Source organism: Lipotes vexillifer, unplaced genomic scaffold (assembly GCF_000442215.2).
Source record: "Lipotes vexillifer unplaced genomic scaffold, Lipotes_vexillifer_v1.1 scaffold28, whole genome shotgun sequence".
Taxonomy (NCBI): Eukaryota; Metazoa; Chordata; class Mammalia; order Artiodactyla; family Lipotidae; genus Lipotes; species Lipotes vexillifer.
In genome coordinates, this window is record NW_006793929.1 from 1,076,569 (window position 1) to 1,103,538 (window position 26,970).

A 26,970-nucleotide genomic window follows, 5' to 3' on the forward strand; every position below is an offset into this window, starting at 1 on the left:
GTCCTTTCTCTGTTCCGGTTCCCCTGAGTGGTGAGCTTCAGGCTGAAAGACATTTAGGAATTGCTGGTGAGTGGGGAATGAGTGGCCGAAAGTAGTGCATTTTTGCCAGGAGTACATATCTGGGAACCCTATGCAGATGCGGATTGATTTTCTCCATTCGATTGTGTGTTTACGGGTCACAGTAACCTGAATGGAACTACGTCCAGGTTCTGTCCCCTGGGCTCCCGAAAAGCCACTGGCCGGCTGGATCCCGTTTCCCAGTTTGTGGAATCCCGGGACGCGGCATGTGGAGCCCCGCCTCCTGGAGCTCGAGGACAGAGCCGCCTCGGCTGGGCAGTCTGGCGGGAAAGGGAATTCAAGTATGTTTTAACATTTTCTGTGCTTCTGCTTTATGCATAACTTCGGCTTTCCTCTGGGTTCAGCCTAACTTGAATTGTTGATGGAGATACAAAATTACCTAATTTAAAAATTGCCGCATTTTAGAACGTAAATCCTCTGAAGTTGGCACTTAAATATTTACCGTTTTACTAAAAGCCGTGATTTTGCCACCGCGTTTTGATCGCCACCTAGCCAGAGCTGCTTTTTCCGCGGTTTTTTGTTTAGTCTTGTTTATTCCAAGAGGCACTTCGGACGCCTGCCTAGAAGGCATTAGGAGTTCAAGAGACATTTCTTGCCTTCAGAGATGTCGATTTATTGAAAGGGAAATCCTGTTCTGCATTTTAAGTAGTGCCCCCCCCCCATTTACCATTATGTCTCTTTAGAAAAGGAATTAGTTTTTTTTTAAAGAACAGTTACACGCATGGTCATTGTAAAAGAGCAACAACAAACCTATCAGACATTACGGGGGTGTGGGACGTCGGGGAGGGGCGGAAATAGCCCTGGTAGCCAGCCCTCCTCTCCCTGGGTATGCTAACGTTTCTCTGATAGCCTTCCAGAGTTTTTCTCTGTTTACACACACATTCACAGACATCTTTTTTTTTTTTTTAATTAATGGAAATGGGATCATACTTCTCATATGGTGCATTTATTTTCCTGCTTTTGTGTCTTTGCAAGAGAAACTTAATTGTACGGTGAATTGCTTAATTGCTTCAAGGTCCAAGAGTTATGTGCCTAATTATTAAAAATAACCTTTATTGAAACTTACAACTTTTGACTGTCACACATTCTGAAGTATGTAAATGACACTTCATTCAGCAAAAATTAATTGAGTGGCTGCTACATGGCAGTGCTGCTTTAGGTAGATGCTTGGGATACATCTGTGAATAGAGAGAGCAAGCCTAAAACAAAAGAAAATTTTAAAATCTTTGTGCTTGTGGAACCAACATGCTGTTGGGTGGGAACAGACAATAAACCACAAACCTAACAAAAAATTAAATTATGTTAGAAGATGTTAAATGCTATGGAAAGAAAATCAAGGAGAGTTAAGAGAGATTGGGAGTGCTGACAATTGTAGTGTGGGTCAAAATGTTAAATAATGGAATCAGGTTAGAACTCATTGAGAAGATGAGATTTAGGCCAGAAACTGAAGGATGTAAGAGAGTTAACTATGTGGATATCAGGGGCATTCCAGGAGAGGGAACAGCCAGCCAAGGGAGTATACCTGCCTGGCAGTTTCCAGGACCTGCAAAGGGGCCAGTGTGTGTAGCAATTGACCAAGAGTATGGAGGTGGTGTCCTCAAGGCAGGGGTTTAGCACTGGCTGTCACTCTGATTGAAATGGAGAGGCATTGGAGATTTTTAGTCTTGTAATAAATAAACTTTTAATTTTGGAATAACTAGATTTATGGAAACATTATGAAAATAGTATGGAGTTCCTACATACCCCCCACACCAAGTTTCCCCTTTTACTAACATCTTACATTAGTATGGTACAATCGTTATAATTGATGAGCCAATATTGATACATTATCAACTAAAGGTCATACTTCATTCAGATTTTCTTAGTTTTTACCTGATGTCCTTTTACTGTTGCAGAATCCCATCCAAGATACCACGTTATGTTTAGTTGTCAAATGCTCCTCTTGACTATGACAGTTTGACTATGACTTTCCTTGGTTTTGATGACCTTGACAGTTTCGAGGCAGTCAGGTATTTGAGGAGGTACTGGTCAAGTATTTTGTACAATGTCCTTCAATTGGAGTTTGTCTGATATTTTTCTGTTAGAGAAGTGTTAGGGGTTTTTGGAAGGAAGACATATAGCTGAAGTGCCATTCTCATTCCATCATATCTAGGATACATGCTATCAACTTGACTTTTATCACAGTTAATGTTAATCTTGATCACCTCGATGACATAGTGTTTGTTAGGTTCCTCTAATGTAAGGGTATTTCCCCCCCTTTCTATACTATATTCTGGTAGCAAGTGTTTAAGCATAGCCCATGCCTCAGAGTTGATAGCTTTACTCCACCTCTTTATCTACATAAATTATTTGAAATTCTGTAAGGGAGATTTGTTTCTTCTCCCTCATTAATTAGTTTATTCATCTATTTATATCACTGTGGACTCATGGTTAGTTTATGTTTTGGATTATAAGCCAATATTTTGTTACTTATTTTGTTGCTCATATTATTTCAGCTGTAGCCACTGGGAGCTCTTTCATTTGGCTTCTGGTCCCTTTGACATACCCCCATCATTTTGATTTTTTGAGTAGTTCCTTTCTAGCACTAGGTGCTCCAGACTCATCATTATATATTCCCTGCTACAGCCATATAATCAGCCATTTCTCCAAGGAGTCCTGGTTTTTTTTTTTTAGAGAATGCCATTAGAAACTAAGATCTGGGCACTGGGCATGCTCATTGCTATTGGGATGCCATTGCCTTTAGGTCCTCTCAGCTAACAGAGCTAACCCATGTGTGTATATGTATCTATAATTATTTCTATGTCCATCATATCTATATTAAGCTAAACATGAGTTCCAACACTTTGTCATTGGATCACATGGATCATTGTAGCCTTCCTCTCTGGCCTGTGTGTAACCTCCTACTCTGATAATGAGAAACCTGGCTCATTGGAAGGTTTTGAGCGGAGGAGTTGACATTATCTGATTTCGGACTTAATGAGATGATTGCTGCTGTGGAGAAAAGACCTTGGGGAAGTTAGAATAGAAGCAGGAAGGCCAGTTAGGAGGCTCTTGTTGAAATCTAAGTGATAAGAGAAAGATTTAACAAAGAGTGAAGCTAAATAAGTTGGGTTAGTACCTAACGCTTAACTTGGGAGGAATGAGTATGGTAGAGAAAATAATTTAGCATTGTCTATTTGATTGGAGGGCTGGAGGATTAAGCATCTCTTCTAAAGAAGCCTTGATACAAAGGATCTAAACAACCAGCCAAGCAAACTGGATGATTTGAACTAGAAATTGCTCTGCTGTATTGTAATTTTGAGGTCTGAAGCCCGAATGGCAGTTATGAAATTCTGATGTACTTCTGAATTCTGAGTTGAGTGGACCATGGATCTAACCCATTAACTGATTCAGACATTCATCTATAAACACTGGGTGCCTACTGTCCATCAGATGGTGTGACAGATGCTGAGAGTAGAAGATGAACAAGACAAAATTCTTGTTTTCAGGGCGCTAAGGATATAGTAGTTAACTCTTCTAAAACTGATACATAATTAGTTTTGAGAGACTGGTTTGGTTGCTGAGACTTTTTCTGAAGTCAGGCCCTTCTAATGGGACATCTCGCGTTGATTCCAGTAGCTTCATTGCTTTGTCCACACCACAGGAAAGACCTGCAGAGCTTGAGTGGGCCAGAATCTGGTGGGCACTGAAATACAGCACTTGCCCTATTTTGGCATGTTAGAGTATTCTTATTATAGCTTTGTAATAATTTAATGATATTATAATAGTAAAAACTACCATTTATTGAGGGCTTCTTATGTGCCAAGTACTGTTTTAGGTGTTTTCAGAGTAATTCATTTGCAAGATAGGTATTATTTTTTTTTCTGTTCTTTGGGGGGAAAAATGGAAACATACAAATTAAGTAACCTGTCCAAAATATACATGTAGTTCATGAACTTAATCTTTCTGCATTCAGTTTAAGTTTAAGTCGGTAGGCTATAATTGTTTTGTGTCTAAATAAACATGACTTTTAGTTTATAAATGTAATGCATGTTCGTTAAGAATAGTCTAAAAATATAAATAAGCAAAAAAGAACATTCTGCTTTATTTAACAGAAGGGTGTTATGATTTAGTGAAAATATGCTGGACTAGGTATTAGGATGTTTGGGTTCCAGACCATATACTCTCTTGAAAGCTGGATGCCCTTCGGTAAATGATTGAACTCTCTGGGATTCATTTTCCTCATAAATAAAGTAAGAGCGTTGTCAGTTCTAATTAGGAGTTTGGATTTCTTCAGTCCCTTCCAGCTCTTTAATTTTTTTTTTTTGATTCTATAGCAAAGCATTCTTTATATCTGCCCTCGCTGTTGAAGATTTTTTAAATGATAGTAACCTCCATCGCCTATTTTTGTTGAATCAGCCTAGGGTGTAATTTAACTCTTTGGTGAAAATGGCATATGATTAATGTATAATTACTTCCTATGGTTTTCTTGAACTCTCAATAAAACATCTATTGTAACTTAATTCTTGTCCTTAGTGTATTAAAACAATCAAGATTTTGCTGTTAAACTTCATCCAGTTTTTCAGTTTGAGCTATCCATTTCTAAGACATACCTGACCCACAGATCTGTTTTCTACTTCTCACAGCCCCTAAGGAGAACAGTCACCACACTCATGGCAGGGATTTTGCGCTCAATAGTTCAGAGGCCCCCAGGCAGACTACAAGTAAGTATTTCTTTGTAGTTCTTTGTAGTTCATGTACATGTACATGTACATGTAAGTATTTCTTTTCAAGAATTATCTTTTTTTTTTCCTATTCCTTTTCTCTCTTTTCTAATTAACAAAACATACAGGCAAGTTAAAATTTTAAGTTTCTTTATATATATATATACTTTTTAAATGTTGACGGTTAATTTTATTTGTGGTTTATCTGCTGTTTTATCCCTAAAGATCTGAAATCACAAAAGACCTTTTCCTGGAGAAAATGCTGGTAAAAAATGGCTAGTGTTGATTCCCCATGGCCCACCTTAATCTTTTGAAAGTTTTAGATTTTTTTTTTCCTTCAGTTATGAAGAGTCCCTTTTCAGTAATAGAAAATTAGAAAAATGTAGAAAAGCAGAAAGAAGAGAAACAATTTCCCAGAGACCATTAATGTTTGTACTTTCATGTATTTCCTTCCAGTCTTTCTTTTAGAAATTTCAGTGGTGCAGCCTAATCTATTCATGAGGTCCAGAGTCTAGATAGGATCTGCTGCTGCCTTTAGATAATAATAATGCCAGGTGCTTTACACACTTACCTTAACCTCAGATTAATCCTGGGTGGTAAGTATTATTTCCTTTTTATAGCCGAGGAAACCGACCCTCTGAGAGGATAAGTATCTCATATGTCACAGCTGGTAAGTACAGAGTAGGATTAGAGGCCCAATGTTCCTGGTATGTCAAAGCCCATGTCCTTCACCAGTCTCCCCCTAACCCCCAATTCCCTCCTGCTTATTCTCCCATTGTTTATACCATCTCTGCAGTACAGGGAGGGCATGAAGGGAATCATTATTTTCCACCCAGAGGAGTTTCCTGGTATGAAGGATTAGCAGTGAATCCTTTTTCTTCAGCAGCCTGAGAGAAACACGACTGGAAGATTGTAGAAAGGGAACAAGAGACAGGAAACAGGAGTTGAAGGCATTCTTGGGACTAGAAAGAAAACTGGAAACTCATTTTGGCTTTCTTTTACACTGTATTGCTGAAGCTGAATTATCATATGTTGTCTAGAGCACACTGACAAACTACAACCTACAAGCCAAATTCAGCCCACCACCTATTTTTGTAAAAGTTTTATTGAAACATAGCCACACCGATTTGTTTACATATTGTCAACAACTGCTTTTGCCCTGCTGTGGCAGAGCTGAGACTTGGCTGAGGAAACTGTGTAGTCCCAGAGCTGGAAATATTTACTGTCTGGTTCTTTACAGAAAAATATTGCCAACTGCTGGTCTAGAAGTTTATATTTACTGTGTTTTTTCTTTATGTTAGTGGTAAGATGAGATGTATTCATTCAGCTAGGGGGCTGAGATAAATGTTTAATAATTACAGATTAGGTGAGAACAGATTTTGTCACCTAAAAATTGGTAGGTTATGATTTCTGCACTAGATAGAGTTCTAAAAATCAAATGTTTTATGGCATATTTTAGATGGTGACAGAAGGTGTGGAGACCCTTGTTTGTACAGATTGGATTCGTCACAAATTTACGAAGTCAAGAATTCCAGATAAAGTAAGTTTTTATGTTACGGTTTTTGAAAAACATGTTACTGTTACCGGGTCCGAGCTCATTGTGCTCACCACAGGACAGGCCAATAAATTGGGAGATGAGGTGTTGAGGCAAGGAATAGTGACTCTTATTTGGAAAGCCGGCAGACTGAGAAGATGGCGTACTAGTGTACCCAAAACCCATCTTATTGGGGTCTGGATGCCAGTTTCTTTTATAGAACAGACAGGGGGAGGAGGTGAGGAAGTAAAGTCAAAAGGCCATTTGTCTTTTGCAAAATCTCCTCCCTCGGCCTGCATGGGGAAGGGATGTGTTAATTTCTTCTTTTCTGTAGCCGTTCACAGGTGGGCAGGGTCAGAATGTCTGTCTGTGAGCTGAACAAAGCCCTTTTAGTTTAACAGGCAGTGGGGCAGGGTTCCTTGTGGCAGGCCATTATCTATGCTTACAGCTATAACAAAAGCAACGAAAAGCAAAGGTTAAAGTAAAAGAAACAGAACCAACATGGAGTCAGAATTCTCTCTTCCCTGTTACATTATGTTTTGAAGGTACCGATTTTTGTAATATTGAAAACTTTCATGTTAATTTATTTGCGGGTATAGGTAGAAGTGTAGAGTTTAAAACATAGGATTTATGTGGGAGGGATAAATTGGAAGATTGAGGTTGACATATACACACTACTATATATAAAATAGATAACTAATAAGAACATACTGCATAACACAGGGAACTCTACTTAATACTCTATAATGGCCTCTATGGGAAAAGAATCTAAAAAAAGAGGTGGCTATATGTATATGTATAGCTGATTCACTTTGCTGTGCACGTGATATTGACACAACATTGTAAATCAACTGTACTCCAATAAAAAGTTTAAAAATAAAAAAAATTTTTTTAAATTAAACATAGTAGGATTTATGTCAATGATTATTTAAGATAAATATGTGCCACTGACCTTTTAAGTACTGGGTTTTGGTCTCAGAATCTGTTTATTCCTGCTTATGGCTTTTTCCCTTGACATTTTTATCACCATTGTCCTGAGAAAACAGTGTTTCTTCCTCCTGCTCAGACTGTCTGTGTGGCTCTTGGTTTTCACTTTCTCTATCAGCCATTTGCTAATTTGGATCTTCTTCTCTGCTAGATCTGTGTCTACCTATCATTCTTTGAGAAAACACTGACTAAGCCCTCAGTAAACTTCTGTTTTATTTTGATTTCTCCAATTTTTTTGTACTGTGGTAAAATACATGCAAGATAAAATTTAAACATTTTTAAGTGTACATTTCAGTGGTATTAAGTACATTCATATTGTCATGTGACCATCACAGCCACCATCTCCAGAATGCTTCATCTTGCAAAACTGGACCTCTGTGCTCATTAAACAGTAACTCCTCATACCTTCTCTCCCTAGTCCCTGGTAACCACCATTCTCCACTGATTTTTTTAAAAGCTAAAATAGTTTTACCATTGACTATTTAGATACCTTTAATGTGCTTGATGTTCTTTTGTCAGAAATCTCTTTTTTATCAAGTCATGGTCCACAACTGCATTGTCTTATATGTTTTCATGTTTCTTAGACTGTAAACTTCTGGAAGAAATAGATACAGATGTTAGCATTCGTTTAAAATGTGGGGGGAGTGATTTTGATCACTGGTTGTAGTGAGCATGAAAACTTTTAAACTTTATAGAAATGACTCTGAGATTTGCATCTCCAGCCCTTTGCCTATCTTCTGAACTTACTCCTATATTCTCCTGTAGTTTCTAGACCTTGCTATTTAGATAACCTGTAGGTATTTCAAGTTATCCAAAATTAGACTCATTGTCTTACAAATGAGGTTGTCCTCCAGACAACCAAACTAAAAGAGGGTGTTTGTCCTGTATTAGTGATGTCAGTTAATGCTACCATCCTCTACCTGATTTCCCAGACTAGAAAGCTCTAACTCAATCTCAACCCTGTCTTCTCCCTCACCCACCACAAATCCATCTATTTTATTACCTAAAGTCCCCAAATCAGCCTTTTTCTGTTACAGCTGCTGTAATTCAGACTCTTAAACCATGGCTCTAATGTGCTTCCTGAGTTTCCTTGTATCAGTCTCCACCTCCAGTTCATTTGAAAGAGTTTTCTTTCTGAATCTATTTTTGAAATGTCATTTTGCTTCAAACCTCCAATAACCTTATATCCATTCTGGGAATTTCTAAAGGCTCAGCATAGTTAATCTTAGTTTAACTTCTCGCCCTGCATTGCTTTTCCTATTTTTTTTTTACCTTAGTCACACAAAACCACTTACTTTTCCTGAATATTTCATGCTCCTCACACCATTTCTTTAATTTTTCTCTCCTTTTCTTTGGTGCACCTACCCCATCAAAATCTCTAGAAAAATACCCTTCATCCTACCCACCGGGAGGCAAATACTGCTAACACCCTCCACATACTTTTCTGTTTAATATTTTTGAAGATGTGCATCATCTTGCCTATAATGCTTCTCCAGCTGCTTTCATCATTTTGCAGTGTAATGTGAACCCTCTGTGGATAAGTTAATGATTGGATAATATCCTTTTTGATTAAAGTACCATCTTTTTTTTTGGCCTTCCTCAGTCTGATTCCCAGAGGTATGACTCTTGACCTAAAGTTTTTGACACCTTTATACATATAAGGATAAATATATATATATATGTATATCTATCTATCTATATGTAATACACACACATATATATGTAATTGTTAGAATCATATTTAGAATTTAGGGGAGAGACCTTCAAGATGGCAGAGGAGTAACACGTGCAGATCACCTTCCTCCCCACAAATACATCAGAAATACATCTACATGTGGAACAACTCCTACAGAACACTTACTGAACGCTGGCAGAAGACCTCAGACTTCCCAAAAGGCAAGAAACTCCCCACGTAACTGGCTGTGTGGCTGACACGGGCTTCATGCTCCGGCCAGCTGTCAGGCCTGTACCTCTGAGTTGGGAGAGCCGAGTTCAGGACATTGGTCCACCAGAGACCTCCCAGCTCCATGTAATATCAAACTGGCTGTGTGGCTGACACGGTCTTCATGCTCCGGCCAGCTGTCAGGCCTGTACCTCTGAGTTGGGAGAGCCGAGTTCAGGACATTGGTCCACCAGAGACCTCCCAGCTCCATGTAATATCAAACGGCGAGAGCTCTCCCAGAGATCTCCGTCTCAAACCTAACACCCAGCTCCACTCAACGACCAGCAAGCTGCAGTGCTGGACACCCTATGCCAAACAACTAGCAAGACAGGAACACAACTGCACCCATTAGCAGAGAGGCTGCCTAAAATCATAATAAGGTCACAGACACCCCAAAACACACTACCAGACATGGTCCTGCCCTCCAGAAAGACAAGATCCAGCCTCATACACCAGAACACAGGCAACAGTCCCCTCCACCAGGAAGCCTACACAACCCACTGAACCAACCTTAGCCACTGGGGGCAGACACCAAAAACAACGGGAACTACTAACCTGCAGCCTGCAAAAAGGAGACCCCAAACACAGTAAGTTAAGCAAAATTAGAAGACAGAGAAACACACAGCAGTTGAAGGAGCAAGAGAAAAACCCACCAGACCTAACAAATGAAGAGGAAATAGGCAGTCTGCCTGAAAAAGAATTCAGAGTAATGGTAGTAAAGATGATCCAAAATCTTGGAAGTAGAATAGAGAAAATACAAGAAACATTTAACAAGGACCTGGAAGAACTAAAGAGCAAACAAACAAGATGAACAGCACAATAAATGAAATTAAAAATTCAAAATTAATTTGAAATTTGAAATTTAAAAATTAAAAATTCTCTAGAATTAAAATTTTAATTTTAATTTTTAAAATTAAACATTAAAAATTCTCTAGAAGGAATAATAATATTCTGCCACAATAACTGAGGCAGAAGAACAGATAAGTGACCTCGAAGATAAAATAGTGGAAATAACTACTGCAGAGCAGAATAAAGAGAAAAGAATGAAAAGAATTGAGGACAGTCTCAGAGACCTCTGGGACAACATTAAACTCACCAACATTCAAATTATAGGGGTCCCAGAAGAACAAGAGAAAAAGAAAGGGACTGAGAAAATATTTGAAGAGATTATAGTTGAAAACTTCCCTAATATGGGAAAGGAAATAGTCAGTCAAGTCCAGGAAGCGCAGAGAGTCCCATACAGGATAAATCCATGGAGAAACACACCAAGACACAAATTAATCAAAATATCAAAAATTAAATACAAAAGAAAAAAAAGCAGCAAGGGAAAAACCACAAATAACATACAAGGGAATCCCATAAGGTTAACAGCTGATCTTTCAGCAGAAACTCTGCAAGCCAGAAGGGACTGGCAGGACATATTGAAAGTGATGAAAGGGAAAAACCTACAACCAAAATTATTCTATCCAGCAAGGATCTCATTGAGATTCAACAGAAAAATTAAAGCCTTTACAGACAAGCAAAAGCTGAGAGAATTCAGCACCACCAAATCAGCTTTACAACAAATGCTAAAGGAACTTCTCTAGGCAGGAAACACAAGAAAAGAAAAAGACCTACAATAACAAGCCCAAAACAATTAAGAAAATAGGAATAGGAACATACATATCGATAACTATCTTAAATGTAAATGGATTAAATGCTCCCACCAAAAGACACAGACTGACTGAATGGTTACAGAAACAAGACCTGTATATATGCTGTCTAAAAGAGACCCACTTCAGACCTAGGTACACATACAGATTGAAAGTGAGGGGATGGAAAAAGATATTCCATGCAAATGGAAATTAAAAGAAAGCTGGAGGAGCAATTCTCATATCAGACAAAATAGACTTTAAAATAAAGACTATTATAAGAGACAAAGAAGAACACTACATAATAATCAACGGATCAATCCAAGAAGAAGATACAACAAGTGTAAATATTTATGCACCCAACATAGGAGCACCTCAATACATACAGCAAATAGTAACAGCCATAAAAGGGGAAATCGACAGTAACACAATCATAGTAGGGGACTTTAACACCCCACTTTCACCAATGGACAGATCATCCAAAATGAAAACAAATAAGAAAACACAAGCTTTAAATGATACATTAAACAAGATGGACTTAGTTGATATTTATAGGACATTCCATCCAAATACAACAGAATACACTTTCTTCTCAAGTGCTCATGGCACATTCTCCAGGATAGATCATATACTGGGTCACAAATCAAGCCTTGGTAAATTTAAGAAAATTGAAATTGTATCAGTGTCTTTTCTGACCACAAAGCTATGAGACTAGATATCAATTACAAGAAGAAATCTAAAAAATACGAACACTTGGAGGCTAAACATTACACTACTTAATAACCAAGAGATCACTGGAGAAATTAAAGAGGAAATCAAAAAATACCTAGAAACGAATGATAATGAAAACACGACCCAAAACCTATGGGATGCAGCAAAAAAGGTTCTAAGAGGGAAGTTTATAGCAATACCCTACCTCAAGAAACAAGAAACATCTCAAATAAACAACCTAACCTTATACCTAAAGCAATTAGAGAAAGAAGAACAAAAAAACCCCCAAAGTTAGCAGAAGAAAAGAAATCATAAATATCAGAGCAGAAATAAATGAAAAAGAAATGAAGGAAACAGTAGCAAATGTCAGTAAAACTAAAAGCTGGTTCTTTGAGAAGATAAACAAAATTGATAAACCATTAGCCAGACTCATCAAGAAAAAAAGGTAAAAGACTCAAATCAACAGAATTAGAAATGAAAAAGAAGTAGCAGCTGACACTGCAGAAATACAGAGGATCATGAGAGATTGCTACAAGCAACTATATGCCAATAAAATGGACAACCTGGAAGAAATGGACAAATTCTTAGAAAGGTATAACCTTCCAAGACTGAACCAGGAAGAAATAGAAAATATGAACAGACCAGTCACAAGCACTGAAATTGAAACTGTGATTAAAAATCTTCCAACAAACAAAAGTCCAGGACCAGATGGCTTCACAGGTGAATTCTATCAAACATTTAGAGAAGAGCTAACACCTATCCTTCTCAAACTCTTCCAGAAATTGTGGAGGAAAGAACACTCCCAATCTCATTCTATGAGGCCACCATCACCCTGATACCAAAACCAGACAAAGATGTCACAAAAAAAGAAAACTACTGGCCAATATCACTGATGAACATAGATGCAAAAATCCTCAACAGAATACTAGCAAACAGAATCCAACAGTACATTAAAAGGATCAGACACCATGATCAAGTGAGGTTTATCCCAGGGATGCAAGGATTCTTCAATATATGCAAATCAACCAGTGTGATACACCATATTAACTAATTGAAGGATAAAGACCATATGCTCATCTCAATCGATGCAGAAAAAGCTTTTGACAAAATTCAACACCCGTTTATGATAAAAATCCTCCAGTAAGTAGGCATAGAGGGAACTTACCTCAACATAATAAAGGCCATATATGACAAGCCCACAGCCAACATCGTTCTCAGTGGTGAAAAACTGAAACCATTTCCCCTGAGATCAGGAACAAGACAAGGTTGTCCACTCTCACCAGTGTTATTCAACACAGTTTTGGAAGGTTTAGCCACAGCAATCAGAGAAGAAAAAGAAATAAAAGGAATCCAAATGTAAAAGAAGTAAAGCTGTCACTGTTTGCAGATGACATGATACTATACATAGAGAATCCTAAACATGCCAACAGAAAACTACTAGAGCTAATCAATGAATTTGGTGGAGTAGCAGGATACAAAATTAATGCACAGAAATTTCTGGCATTTACACGAATGATGAAAAATCAGAAAGAGAAATTAAGGAAACACTCCCATTTACCATGGCAACACAAAGAATAAAATACCATGGAATAAACCTACCTAAGGAGACAAAAGACCTGTACGCAGAAAACTATAAGACACTTGAAAGAATTTAAAGATGATACAAACAGATGGAGAGATATACCATGTTCTTGGAATGGAAGAATCAATATTGTGAATACAACTGTACTACTCAAAGCAATCTACAGATTCAATGCAATCACTATCAAGCTACCAATGGCATTTTTCACAGAAGTAGAACCAAAAATTTCACAAGTTGTATGGAAACACAAAAGACCCCGAGTATCCAAAGCAATCGTGAGAAAGAAAAATGGAGCTGGAGGAATCAGGCTCCTGGGCCTCAGACTATACTACAAAGCTACAGTAATCAAGACAATATGGTACTGGCACAAAAACAGAAATATAGATGAACGGCACAGCATAGAAAGCCCAGAGATAAACACACACACATATGGTCACCTTATTTTTGATAAAGGAGGCGAGACTATACAATGGAGAAAAGACAGCCTCTTCAATAAGTGGTGCTGGGAAAACTGGACAGCTACATGTAAAAGAATGAAACTAGAATACTCCCTAATACCATACACAAAAATAAGCTCAAAATGGATTAAACGCCTAAGTGTAAGGCCAGACACTATAAAACTCCTACAGGAAAACATAGGCAGAACACTCTGACATAAATCACAGCAAGATCCTTTTTGACCCAGCTCCTAGAGAAATGGACATAAAAACAAAACTAAACAAATAGGACCTAATGAAACTTAAAAGCTTTTGCACAGCAAAGGAGAATATAAACAAGATGAAAAGGCAATCCTCAGAATGGGAGAAAATACTTGCAAATGAAGCAGCTGATAAAGGATTAATCTCCAAAATATACAAGCAGCTCATGCAGCGCAATATAAAAAAAAACAAACAATCCAATCCAAAAATGGGCAGAAGACTTAAGTAGACCAAAGAAGACATACAGATTGCCAACACACACATGAAAGAATGCTCAGCATCGCTAATCATTAGAGAAATGCAAATCAAAACTACAGTGAGGTGTCACCTCACACCAGTCAGAATGGCCATCATCAAAAAAATCTACAAACAATAAATGCTGGAGAGGGTGTGGAGGAAAGGGAACCATCTTGCGCTGTTGGTGGGAATGTAAATTGATACAGTCACTGTGGAGAACAGTATAGAGGTTCCTTAAAAAACTAAAAATAGAACTACCATATGACCCAGCAATCCCACTACTGGGCATATAACCTGAGAAAACCATAATTCAAAAACAGTCATGTACCAAAGTGTTCATTGCGGCTCTATTTAAAATAGCCAGGACATTGACGCAACCTAAGTGTCCATCAATAGGTGAATGGATAAAGAAGATGTGACACATATATACAATGGAATATTACTCAGCAATAAAAAGAAACGAAATTGAGTTATTTGTAGAGAGGTGGGTGGACCTAGAGACTGTCACGCAGAGTGAAGTAAGTCAGAAAGAGAAAAACAAATACCATATGCTAACACATATATATGGAATCTAAAAAGAAAAAAGGTTTTGAAGAACCTAGGGGCAGGACAGGAATAACTGTGCAGACGTAGAGAATGGACTTGAGGACGTGGGGAGGGGGAAGGGTAAGCTGAGATGAAGTGAGTGGCATGGACATATATACACTACCAAATGTAAAATAGATAGCTAGTGGGAAGCAGCTGCATAGCACAGGGAGATCAGCTTGGTGCTTTGTGACCACCTAGATGGGTGGGATAGGTAGGGTGGGAGGGAGACGCAAGAGGGAAGAGATACGGGGATATATGTATATGTATAGCTGATTCACTTTCTTATAAAGCAGAATCTAACACACCATTGTAAAGTAATTATACTCCAATAAAGATGTTAAAAACAATAAAAAATAGAATTTAGGATCATATTCTTAGAATTAGTAGTTACGGAATATATCATATATACACACTCCTCATGGTGTAGATGAAACAAATACAAGATCCTGTTACACAGTGGTGTGGAAATTTGGTTTTTTTGTTCAATATATTATGACCATCCTTCAATGTTAGTACTTACAAAGATAGTAAACTTTATTTGTTTAATGGTAGCATTATAGCCAGTAGGATTCATCATAATTTATTTGCATCATATCTTATTTAGTTATATTATTTTTAGTTTTATTTAGAATGTATGCCTCATAATTTATTTAGCTATTCTCTTGAGGAATATAGATGTGGCCTTTAAAATTTTCAGTATTGGGCTTCCCTGGTGGCGCAGTGGTTGAGAGTCTGCCTGCCAATGCAGGGGACACAGGTTCATGCCCCGGTCCGGGAAGATCCCACGTGCCGTGGAGCGGCTGGGCTCGTGAGCCATGGCCGCTGAGCCTGCGCGTCCGGAGCCTGTGCTCTGCAATGGGAGAGGCCACAGCAGTGAGAGGCCCACGTACCGCAAAGAAAAAAAAAAAATTTCAGTATTACAAATAGTGTTATACATAACATCCTTATTCGGGGTTGCAGTGAATATGTACTTTTTATAATACTCATGTGTTATTGTCATTGTAAGTTTTTGTTTGTCCCTCTACTTGAATGGGGGAGGGGATGCAGCCCAAGGCCCAGCTCATATAATGCAATATATTCTCTTGACATTTGAACTCTTTAGTGTCATCTGGTTGCTCCTGCTTTTCTCTTAATAAAAGCAAAATATAACAAACCCTTGCCTGTGTGGTATTTTTCTTAGAGTATAAAATTCTTAGACTCCATCTATCTTAGTAATCAGACTGGTAGAAATGTTCAATTTGAGGGTGAGGATTATAGAACTATTAGGGATGAAATCATTATGTAGTTGTTTGAACTTTTTTTAAGGAAAAAAAAATAAAGGAGGTTACATAGAAGCTGTGTACATTGAAAATTTACCGTTCATAATTCTTCCTTTCCAGGTTTTTCAGCCTTCACCTGAAGATCATGAAAAGTATGGTGGGGACCCACAGCAACCACATAAACTGCACATTGTTACCAGGATAAAGAGTACAAAAAGACGTCCATATTGGGAGAAAGATATAATAAAGATGCTTGGGTTACAAAAAGTATGTAACTATTTTAGTCATCTTTAGTGTTGTTTAAATTTGCTTTAAATTTTCCACTTTTAAAACTTTTGTTTAAATGTATTATTTCATGTAATATATTTGGAAGTTTGAGTTAGACAAAATGAGCCTACACCTTAACCTTTTCCTGTAAAATGGGACCATCTGTGCTTTTGAAATTGATCCATAACATTGTTTCCTTTGTTTGTAGGCACATACTCCTCAAGTTCACAAGAATATCCCTTCCGTGAATGCAAAACTGAAAGTGGTTAAACATTTGATAAGGTTTGTTGTTTGTTATTCCAGCAGTTTCTTAAAACGTGTTACCTAGTATAACTCTAAAAGCATTCCCTTATGTCCCAGAATCAAGCCCCTGAAGCTGCCACAGGGTCTCCCAAAAGAGGAGGACATGTCCAGCACGTGTCTCAAGAGCACTGGAGAGCTGGTGGTGCGGTGGCTTCAGCACCCCACGGACCAGGAAGTGAATAAGTCCTGATGGCCTCGCGGCTTCAGAGTAAAAAGTGCAAGTCATTTCTATTTAAAGATGGTGAGAAAGTGTTCTCATTAAAATATGTTTTAAATTCTAGTCATTTTCACTGGCTAAACATGGTGTGATTCTTCCTTAGTGTAGGCTTGGAGGTTTTAGTGCTATTAATTGGTTTAATTCTGTCCCCTTTCCCTCCAGTAGTTTCACTGGAAAATGGGTAAGGATGGCAATGTTTGAACATGTGGGTTCAGATGTCACCTTAGCAATCGTCGTTAACTTTTTTAAAAAATTGTTTTCTCGTTTAATTGAATTCAACACATTCTATGAGTGGCCCTTTGAGTTAAGAGTGTGTTATGTGTTGGAGAAATCCAGAGCTGACCAGAATGTGGTCCCTGCCCTAAAGGAGCTTAGTCTGTTCCCCTGGAGAACAGAGATTCAGCCAGAAGCATTAGACACTGGGTGCAGCTGGACCAGCTGCTCTGTGCTGTGGTGTCTATAAATACGTATGTGGACTTGGCTTCATTTTACCCTTAAATTTAATACCCAAAATAGTATTCTGTTTTCTAATTATAAATCTCATTTGGCCTAAACTTTATTGATGTTCCTTGAATTCCTAGAAACCTCTGCCAACAGTTGAGGTTGCTATTTAAAAGAAAAAAAGAAGGGAAAAATCATTTAGGGAAAGTTGTTTTATTTCCTTTTATTCTATTTCAGATACCTGGAGGGGTGGGGAGAAGTAAGAATTTTAAGAGAGGTTCAGTACTGGGAAATTCTGTGGCAGCTAACTAAAGTTGATGCTGAGGACTCAGAATTCTAGTTGCCCTTTATTTTCCTTGTCTCGTAAAATTTGGCTCAGGCAGCAGTGACATTGGCATACTCACTGCTTATGGTCCCAGCATCTGTCCTGTCATAGAGTTTTGGCATCACATAGAAGTGCTGTGTGAAGTGAAGCCAGATATAATTGATTAATAAGCTTCAAGGCAGTCACACTTTCAATTCCACGATTATTGAATATCCAGTATATGTACGGCCTGGAGAGGATATAAAGCAAGGACACTAATTTCGAAGGGCTGTGGGTCTAACTGGAGAGAGACCTGTATATGCCTCAACAGAAGCTGTCCTTGCTGGAGTTGGATTGACGCCAGCTGTATAAATATTGATGAAAGCAGCCCCTGCTAATGTTTTGCTGCCTCTTTTACTAGGCTAATATTAATGTTTAAAACAGGGAAAAGACCATTGGTTAATTTTTACCCAAAGAGTCTAATAAGGTTTAGGTAAGTAATTTTAACCTCTGCTGCTCATGACTAGAGGAAAATATCTGAATGATAGGTTGGATATTTAGAAATGAAATTGCCCAGAAGAGGAACAACCTGTAGGCAGATGAGCATAGGCTAGAGCATTTGTTTCCTGTTGTCACGTAACGTATTACCACAGTCTCAGCCGCTGAAAACCACACATGCTCATCACCCTGCTGTTTCTCTAGGTCAGGACTCTGGGCACAGCTTAGCCCGCTAATCTGCTTAGGGTCTCACAAGGCTTCAAAAAAGGCATCAGCCAAAGCTGGGTTCTCCTCAGATCCTTGACAGGGCAGGTATCTGCTTCCAAGCTCTCCCAGGTTGTTGGCAGAAGTCATTTCCTTGTGGTTATAAAATTCATGGCAAGTTGCTTCTTCAAAACCAACACTGGAGTGAGAGACTTTAGTAAGATGGGTGCTACCCTCTTAGGTAATCATATAAATGCAGTGGCCTAGATTCTGTCTCCTTTGTTGCATTCCATTGGTTGGAAGCAAGTCACAGGTCCAGCTCACACTCAAGGAAGAGGGGAATTCCACAAAGATGTGACCACCAGGGGCCAGGATCAGGGAGGCCTCTGTAAAGTCGACCTGCCAAACCCAGTCAGTCCATCCTTAAGTTGCACCCAGGGGATTCCCCAGAATGGTACTCCTTTGCCTCCCATCATTTCAAACCTTACAAGGACTTCTTTTGTCCTGTCTTTGTGTCTCAGAGAATTGCTTTATTTCAGAAGGTTTTTCTGGCCACTCCTTGGTGACCATTGGCCTTTGGTCAGGCTCAGGGGTGACAAAAAGTTACCCAAGCACTATTTTTAAGGGCCATTCCAGTTCTCAAGTTCTTCTCAATCTAAATGGTGCCTCTTTCAGGCCAAACACGTATTTTATTCATCTTTTCTTGTTAACAGTACTAACTAGTATGCTTATGATTCTGTCACAGTTTCACCAAGGACAATTTGGAATTGCACTGGCCATTTTAGGGAGCTTTTGACACGAGCAAGATTGTATGTTTGGGAGGTACTTTAGAACAAAAAAGAACAAAAAGTGAAGAAACCTCCATGAAGACATTATTTGTCTTGTTTTTCTTTAAAAAAAAAAAAGACCATTTTATTTAATATAGAGGATATTTAATATCCTCTCCTTCCTTTCTATACTTTGAGGAGTATTAAGTACTGGCTTTTTGATCACACAGCTTGATAAAAATATCAAGGGTCCAAGTTACTGTCTAAACCATCTGTCGCTCTCTTTTTATGTATATGTGTCAAAATCTGTTTTATACATTTAAACTTTTCTCAGCTTTAAGACCTTGGTAAACAATTAATTAATTAAAACTGGAAGTCTGGACAGTTTCTAAATAAGAAACTGATACAAAACATTAGTCACTAAATAAAATTTTTACCCTTATTTCTCAGAATGGCAATCCATTAACAAATGATGAAAATGCCTTTGAATAATATTATTTATGTTTCTTTTTCCCTCAAAATTATTAAAATGATATGAAATGAGTGCTCATGGAGAAAAAAATAGCCAAACAATTCATTTTCTGTTCTCTAATTTTCTTTATTTTCTGGAGAAAAGAAAAATAGTTGATCACTTCAAGAGAATATAAACAGTTAATTATACCAGGCACAGTTAATTACAGAGAAATACAAATATGTATTTAACATAATGGATATGATTTTCTGCTTATTAACATGGTAAATTTAGTGATATGTACATTTTTAATATACTGATAAATTATGTTTTAAATCTATAGGTATTCAATATAAGCTTTAAATGTCTTAAATATATTTACACATGCCTAAATACTTGCATATAAAGGTATATTAGTAATTACTACAATCTGCATGAATAATGTAAAATAAAAGTAAAAATAGAATTTGGGTAAACTAAGGTATTTTTCATCAAATTATTTCCTGTTTTGGGGTACTTATCACATATCTTGTCTTCTATAAAAACTAGTCTTGATTTTGCCTTTCCCAAAATCATACCTAGATTCAAAATAATAAAATTGTTAGGATGAATTTTATGCCTACACTATCTGTGGATTTTCTAAAGTGGCCATTAGACGGCATGAATGAAGATTCGCTGTTAACCACATAAAAGTAAGGGCAATAGGAATGATTGTTTGTCCAAAGGTTCTCCAAACTTCTATTGTGAGAATTTTTGTCTACCAAGCTTATTTTCTTTTAATTAATTAATTAATTTATACTTTGGCTGTGTTGGGTCTTCGTTGCTGCACGCGGCCTTTCTCCAGGTGCGGCGAGCAGGGGCTACTCTTCGTTGTGGTGTGTGGGCTTCTCATTGCAGTGGTTTCTCTTGTTGCGGAGCATGGGCTCTAGTCACACAGGCTTCAGTAGTTGTGGCACATGTGCTCAGTAGTTGTGGGTCACGGGCTCTAGAGTGCAGGCTCAGTAGTTGTGACGCACGGGCTTAGTTGCTCCGCGGCATGTGGGATCTTCCAGGACTAGGACTCGAACTGTCCCCTGCATTGGCAGGCGGATTCTTAACCACTGCGCCACCAGGGAAGTCCCTACCAAACTTAATGTTAAAACAATCCTGACAAATTAAAAAAGGAGTTGATCTTCCTAGGTTAGTTATATATAAGTAAGGTCTATTAAATATCTTTCAATGAATATGTTTTTCAAGTTAAAAGAAACATAGTCCTTGGACACAAAGACCGGTACAATAAAACTGTCTTCCAAAAGTTTCCTCCATTGTTCTAGATTCACAAATCCTCCCCTTGCCCCACCCACTTTCCTTTTATTATAAATCTGAACAGGCACTAGGGAACTGCTTCAGTTAAATGGAAATCACCAGAGGCCCTTTGCTTATTTCAGTCTTTCTTTAGCTCCAGTAGCCAAAACGTATATATATCCATCTTGTCTAAGAACCACAGCAGTGACAATAAAAGTGTGAAAACTTCAGCTGGTTTAGTTCGAGGGTCTCCACTCATCTTAATGGTTTCCCATGCTGTGCTGTATAGATTCTTCCATTGACAGTAAGCTCTCAGCATCTTTCAGCTAGTCACCTAACCTAGGAAGTACTGGTGCTTTTCTGTCACGCATCACTGCCCCTCTCTAAACCCAGCCACCTCCTTCCCTCTCCCACAAAGGGACAGCCCATAATTGCTTGCCTCGGGGGACTTCCGGGAAGATGGCGGAAGAGTAAGACGCGGAGATCACCTTCCTCCCCACAGATACACCAGAAATACATCTACACGTGGAACAACTCGTACAGAACACCTACTGAATGCTGGCAAAAGACCTCAGACCTCCCAAAAGGCAAGAAACCCCCCATGTACCTGGGTAGGGCAAAAGAAAAAAGAATAAACAGAGACAAAAGGATAGGGACAGGTCCTGCACCAGTGGGAGGGAGGTGTGAAGGAGGAAAAGTGTCCACACACTAGGAAGCCCCTTCGCGGGTGGAGACTGCGGGTGGCAGAGCGGGGGAGCTTCGGAGACGCAGAGGAGAGCACAGCAACAGGGGTGTGGAGGGCAAAGCGGAGAGATTCCAGCACAGAGGATCAGGGCGGACTGGCGCTCATCAGCCCGAGAGGCTTGTCTGCTCCCCTGCTGGAGCGGGCGGGGCTTCGGTCGGAGCGCAGGGAGAGGACTGGGGTTGGCGGCTTGAACACAGCCTGCAGGGGTTAGTGCGCCACGGCTGGCCGGGAGGGAGTCCAGGGAAAAGTCTAGACCTGCCGAAGAGGCAAGAGACTTTTTCTTCCCTCTTTATTTCCTGGTGCGCGAGGAGAGGGGATTAAGAGCGCTGCTTAAAGGAGCTCCAGAGATGGGCGCGAGCCGCGGCTAAAAGCGCGGACCCCAGAGACAGACATGAGACGATAAGGCTGCTGCTGCCGCCACCGAGAAGCCTGTGTGGGAACACAGGTCACTATCCACACCCTGCTTCCGGGGAGCCTGCCACTGCCAGGGTCCCAGGATCCAGGGACAACTCCCCTGGGAGAACGCACGGCGCGCCTCAGGCTGGTGCAACGTCACGCTGCCTCTGACGCCGCAGGCTCGCCCCGCACTCCGTGCCCCTCCCTCCCCCCGGCCTGAGTGAGCCAGAGCCTCCGAATCAGCGGCTCCTTTAACCCGTCCTGTCTGAGCAAAGAACAGATGCCTTCCGGCGACCTACACGCACAGATGGGGCCAAATCCAAAGCTGAGCCCCTGGGGGCTGTGAGAACAAAGAAGAGAAAGGGAAATTTCTCCCAGCAGCCGCAGAAGCAGCGGATTAAAGCTCCAAAATCAACTTGATGTACCCTGCATCGGTGGAATACAGGAATAGACAACGAATCATCCCGAATTAAGGAGGTGGACTTTGAGAGCAAGATTTATTATTCTTTCCCCTTTTCCTTTTTTTGTGTGTATGTGTATGCTTCTGTGTGAGATTTTGTCTGTATAGCTTTGCTTCTGCCATTTGTCCGAGGGTTCTATCTGTCCGTCTATTTTTTTTAAATTTTTTTCTTAATAATTACTCTTCATTTTAATAACCTTATTTTATTTTACTTTATCTTCCTTCTTTCTTTCCTTCCTTCCCTCCTTTAGACAACGAATCATCCCAAATTGAGGAGGTGGACTTTGAGAGCAAGATTTATGATATTTTCCTCTTTTCCTCTTTTTGTGAGTGTGTATGTGTATGCTTCTGTGTGAGATTTTGTCTGTATAGCTTTGCTTCCACCATTTGTTCCAGGGTTCTATCCATCCGTTTTTTTGGTTTTTTGGGGTTTTTTTCCTCTTAATAATTAATTTTTTATTTTAATAACTTTATTATATTTTATCTTACTTTATTTTACTTTATCTTCTTTCTTTTTTTTTCTTCCTTCCCTCCTTCCTTCCTTGCTCCCTCCCTCCCTCCCTCCCTCCTTTCTTTCTTTCTTTCTACTTCTACTAATTCTTTCTTTCTACTTTTTCTCCCTTTTCTTCTGAGCCATGTGGATGAAAGGCTCTTGGTGCTGCAGCCAGGAGTTAGTGCTGTGCCTCTGAGGTGGGAGGTCCACAAAGGACCTCCCAGCTGCACATAATATCAAACGGCGAAAATCACCCAGAGATCTCCATCTCAACACCAGCACCCAGCTTCACTCAACGACCAGCAAGCTACAGTGCTGGACATCCTATGCCAAACAACTAGCAACACAGGAACACAACCCCACCTATTAGCAGAGAGGCTGCCCAAAATCATAATAAGGTGACAGACACCCCAAAACACACCACCAGACGTGGACCTGCCCACCAGAAAGACGAGATCCAGCCTCATACACCAGGACACAGGCACTAGTCCCCTCCACCAGGAAGCCTACACAACCCACTGAACCAACCTTAGGCACTGGGGACAGACACCAAAAACAACAGGAACTACGAACCTGCAGCCTGCAAAAAGGAGACTCCAAACATAGTAAGATAAGCAAAATGAAAAGACAGAAAAACACACAGCAGTTGAAGGAGCAAGAGAAAAACCCACCAGACCTAACAAATGAAGGGGAAATAGGCAGTCTACCTGAAAAAGAATTCAGAATAATGATAGTAAAGATGATCCAAAATCTTGGAAATAGAATGGACAAAATGCAAGAAACATTTAACAAGGACCTAGAAGAAATAAAGATGAAACAAACAATGATGAACAACACAATAAATGAAATGAAAAATACTCTAGATGGGATCAATAGCAGAATAACTGAGGCAGAAGAACGGATAAGTGACCTGGAAGATAAAATAGTGGAAATAACTACTGCAGAGCAGAATAAAGAAAAAAGAATGAAAAGAACTGAGGACAGTCTCAGAGACCTCTGGGACAACATTAAACGCACCAACATTCGAATTATAGGGGTTCCAGAAGAAGAAGAGAAAAAGAAAGGGACTGAGAAAATATTTGAAGAGATTATAGTTGAAAACTTCCCTAATATGGGAAAGGAAATAGTTAATCAAGTCCAGGAAGCACAGAGAGTCCCATACAGGATAAATTCAAGGAGAAATACGCCAAGACACATATTAATCAAACTGTCAAAAACTAAATACAAAGAAAGCATATTAAAAGCAGCAAGGGAAAAACAACAAATAACACACAAGGGAATCCCCATAAGGTTAACAGCTGATCTCTCAGCAGAAACTCTACAAGCCAGAAGGGAGTGGCAGGACATACTGAAAGTGATGAAGGAGAAAAACCTGCAACCAAGATTACTCTACCCAGCAAGGATCTCATTCAGATTTGATGGAGAAATTAAAACCTTTACAGACAAGCAAAAGCTGAGAGAGTTCAGCACCACCAAACCAGCTTTACAACAAATGCTAAAGGAACTTCTCTAGACAAAAACACAAGAGAAGGAAAAGTCCTATAATAACGAACCCAAAACAATTTAGAAAATGGGAATAGGAACATACATATCGATAATTACCTTAAATGTAAATGGACTAAATGCTCCCACCAAAAGACACAGATTGGCTGAATGGATACAAAAACAAGACCCATATATATGCTGTCTACAAGAGACCCACTTCAGACCTAGAGACACATACAGACTGAAAGTAAGGGGATGGAAAAAGATATTCCATGCAAATGGAAACCAAAAGAAAGCTGGAGTAGCAATTCTCATATCAGACAAAATAGACTTTAAAATAAGGACTATCAGAAGAGACAAAGAAGGACACTACATAATGATTAAGGGATCGATCCAAGAAGAAGATATAACAATTGTAAATATTTATGCACCCAACAAAGGAGCACCTCAATACATAAGGCAAAAACTAACAGCCATAAAAGGGGAAATCGACAGTAACACATTCATAGTAGGGGACTTCAACACCCCACTTTCACCAATGGACAGATCATCCAAAATGAAAATAAATAAGGAAACACAAGCTTTAAATGATACATTAAACAGGATGGACTTAATTGATATTTATAGGACACTCCATCCAAAAACAACAGAATACACATTTTTCTCAAGTGCTCATGGAACATTCTCCAGGATAGATCATATCTTGGGTCACAAATCAAGCCTTGGTAAATTTAAGAAAATTGAAATTATATCAAGTATCTTTTCCGACCACAACGCCATGAGACTAGATATCAATTATAGGAAAAGAGCTGTAAAAAATACAAACACATGGAGGCTAAACAATACACTACTTAATAACGAAGTGATCACTGAAGAAATCAAAGAGGAAATTAAAAAATACCTAGAAACAAATGACAATGGAGATACAACGACCCAAAACCTATGGGATGCAGCAAAAGCAGTTCTAAGAGGGAAGTTTATAGCAATACAAGCCCACCTTAAGAAGCAGGAAACATCTCGAATAAACAACCTAACCTTGCACCTCAAGCAATTAGAGAAAGAAGAACAAAAAAACCCCAGAGTTAGCAGAAGGAAAGAAATCATAAAAATCAGATCAGAAATAAATGAAAAAGAAATGAAGGAAACAATAGCAAAGATCAATAAAACTAAAAGCTGGTTCTTTGAGAAGATAAACAAAATAGATAAACCATTAGCCAGACTCATCAAGAAAAAAAGGGAGAAGACTCAAATCAATAGAATCAGAAATGAAAAAGGAGAAGTAACAACTGACACTGCAGAAATAAAAAAAATCATGAGGGATTACTACAAGCAACTCTATGCCAATAAAATGGACAATCTGGAAGAAATGGACAAATTCTTAGAAATGCACAAACTGCCAAGACTGAATCAGGAAGAAATAGAAAATATGAACAGACCAATCACAAACACTGAAATTGAAACTGTGATTAAAAATCTTCCAACAAACAAAAGCCCAGGACCAGATGGCTTCACAGGCGAATTCTATCAAACATTTAGAGAAGAGCTAACACCTATTCTTCTCAAACTCTTCCAAAATATAGCAGAGGGAGGAACACTCCCAAACTCATTCTACGAGGCCACCATCACCTTGATACCAAAACCAGACAAGGATGTCACAAAGAAAGAAAACTACAGGCCAATATCACTGATGAACATAGATGCAAAAATCCTCAACAAAATACTAGCAAACAGAATCCAACAGCACATTAAAAGGATCATACACCATGATCAAGTGGGGTTTATTCCAGGAATGCAAGGATTCTTCAATATACGCAAATCTATCAATGTGATTAACCATATTAACAAATTGAAGGAGAAAAACCATATGATCATCTCAATAGATGCAGAGAAAGCTTTTGACAAAATTCAACACCCATTTATGATAAAAACCCTGCAGAAAGTAGGTGTAGAGGGAACTTTCCTCAATATAATAAAGGCCGTATATGACAAGCCCACAGCCAACATCATCCTCAATGGCGAAAAACTGAAAGCATTTCCACTAAGGTCAGGAACAAGACAAGGTTGCCCACTCTCACCACTCTTATTCAACATAGTTTTGGAAGTTTTAGCCACAGCAATCAGAGAAGAAAAGGAAATAAAAGGAATCCAAATCGGAAAAGAAGAAGTAAAGCTGTCACTGTTTGCAGATGACATGATACTATACATAGAGAATCCTAAAGATGCTACCAGAAAACTACTAGAGCTAATCAATGAATTTGGTAAAGTAGCAGGATACAAAATTAATGCACAGAAATCTCTGGCATTCCTATATACTAACGATGAAAAATCTGAAAGTGAAATCAAGAAAACACTCCCATTTACCATTGCAACAAAAAGAATAAAATATCTAGGAATAAACCTACCTAAGGAGACAAAAGACCTGTATGCAGAAAATTATAAGACACTGATGAAAGAAATTAAAGATGATACAAACAGATGGAGAGATATACCATGTTCTTGGATTGGAAGAATCAACATTGTGAAAATGACTCTACTCCCCAAAGCAATCTATAGATTCAATGCAATCCCTATCAAACTACCACTGGCATTTTTCACAGAACTAGAACAAAAAATTTCACAATTTGTATGGAAACACAAAAGACCCCGAATAGCCAAAGCAATCTTGAGAACAAAAAATGGAGCTGGAGGAATCAGGCTGCCTGACT

The 26,970-nt window shown here is 38.9% G+C and overlaps 1 protein-coding gene across 1 annotated transcript; it reads left to right on the forward strand.

Moving 5' to 3' along the window:
• Positions 1-284: 284 nt before the first annotated feature.
• Positions 285-16,710, forward strand: MRPL30 (mitochondrial ribosomal protein L30). Its single transcript, XM_007466887.1, has 6 exons — positions 285-359; positions 4,704-4,781; positions 6,241-6,321; positions 16,071-16,217; positions 16,426-16,499; positions 16,578-16,710. The coding sequence occupies exons 1-6, from the start codon at positions 285-287 to the stop codon at positions 16,708-16,710; spliced, it is 588 nt and encodes a 195-aa protein (XP_007466949.1).
• The last annotated feature ends 10,260 nt before the right edge of the window (positions 16,711-26,970 follow it).

Coding starts and splice junctions, on each gene's coding strand:
- MRPL30 (XM_007466887.1), top strand. CDS start 285: ATGTGGAGCCCCGCCTCCTGGAGCTCGAGGACAGAGCCGCCTCGGCTG. Junction 360..4,703: donor TGGCGGGAAAGGGAATTCAA/GTATGTTTTAAC, acceptor TACTTCTCACAG/CCCCTAAGGAGAACAGTCAC. Junction 16,218..16,425: donor AGATGCTTGGGTTACAAAAA/GTATGTAACTAT, acceptor CTTTGTTTGTAG/GCACATACTCCTCAAGTTCA.